Below are 377 nucleotides of genomic sequence, written 5' to 3' on the forward strand. Positions count from 1 at the left end.
CACCCTCACTGCCTCCTTTGCCAGAGTGGGTTTGCAGCCAGGCAAGACCCAAACAGCCAGACGGGACCACCCTGGGACCTGGAGAGCCAGGGTGGGTACTGCTGCGGGGGCAGCTGTGAGCCCGGGGGGTCCCCACTGCTCTGCCCAACCCGGGCCAGCAGTGCTGCTGTCCTCACAGGCCAGGCCTGCGATGGGTACCTGCAGGCTGACAGCCAGGCCCTGGGGCCACGGGACTACGAGGAGCACATGTACGTGAACACACAGAGCCTGGACACCTGGGAACCTCCTGAGGAGAGCCCCAAAAAGGACCTCTTCGACATGAGTAAGCCACTGCGCTGGTGGGGCTGGTGCAGAGCTGCTGTGGAGGGGCCAAGCCG

General features: G+C 65.5%; 1 protein-coding gene across 1 annotated transcript in view; it reads left to right on the forward strand.

Annotated features, from left to right (window-relative positions):
- Positions 1-322, forward strand: part of SHC2 (SHC (Src homology 2 domain containing) transforming protein 2) — a gene marked incomplete at both ends in the record, with an annotated part of 2,156 nt that extends 1,834 nt beyond the window's left edge. The window contains 2 exons of the mRNA XM_009074475.1: positions 25-91; positions 179-322. Of these exons, the coding sequence (XP_009072723.1) occupies positions 25-91; positions 179-322 (211 nt within the window). The remainder of the gene's footprint in view (positions 1-24; positions 92-178) is intronic.
- Between the last annotated feature and the right edge of the window lie 55 nt (positions 323-377).

This window comes from Acanthisitta chloris, unplaced genomic scaffold, assembly GCF_000695815.1.
Source record: "Acanthisitta chloris isolate BGI_N310 unplaced genomic scaffold, ASM69581v1 scaffold37550, whole genome shotgun sequence".
NCBI classification, from domain to species: Eukaryota; Metazoa; Chordata; class Aves; order Passeriformes; family Acanthisittidae; genus Acanthisitta; species Acanthisitta chloris.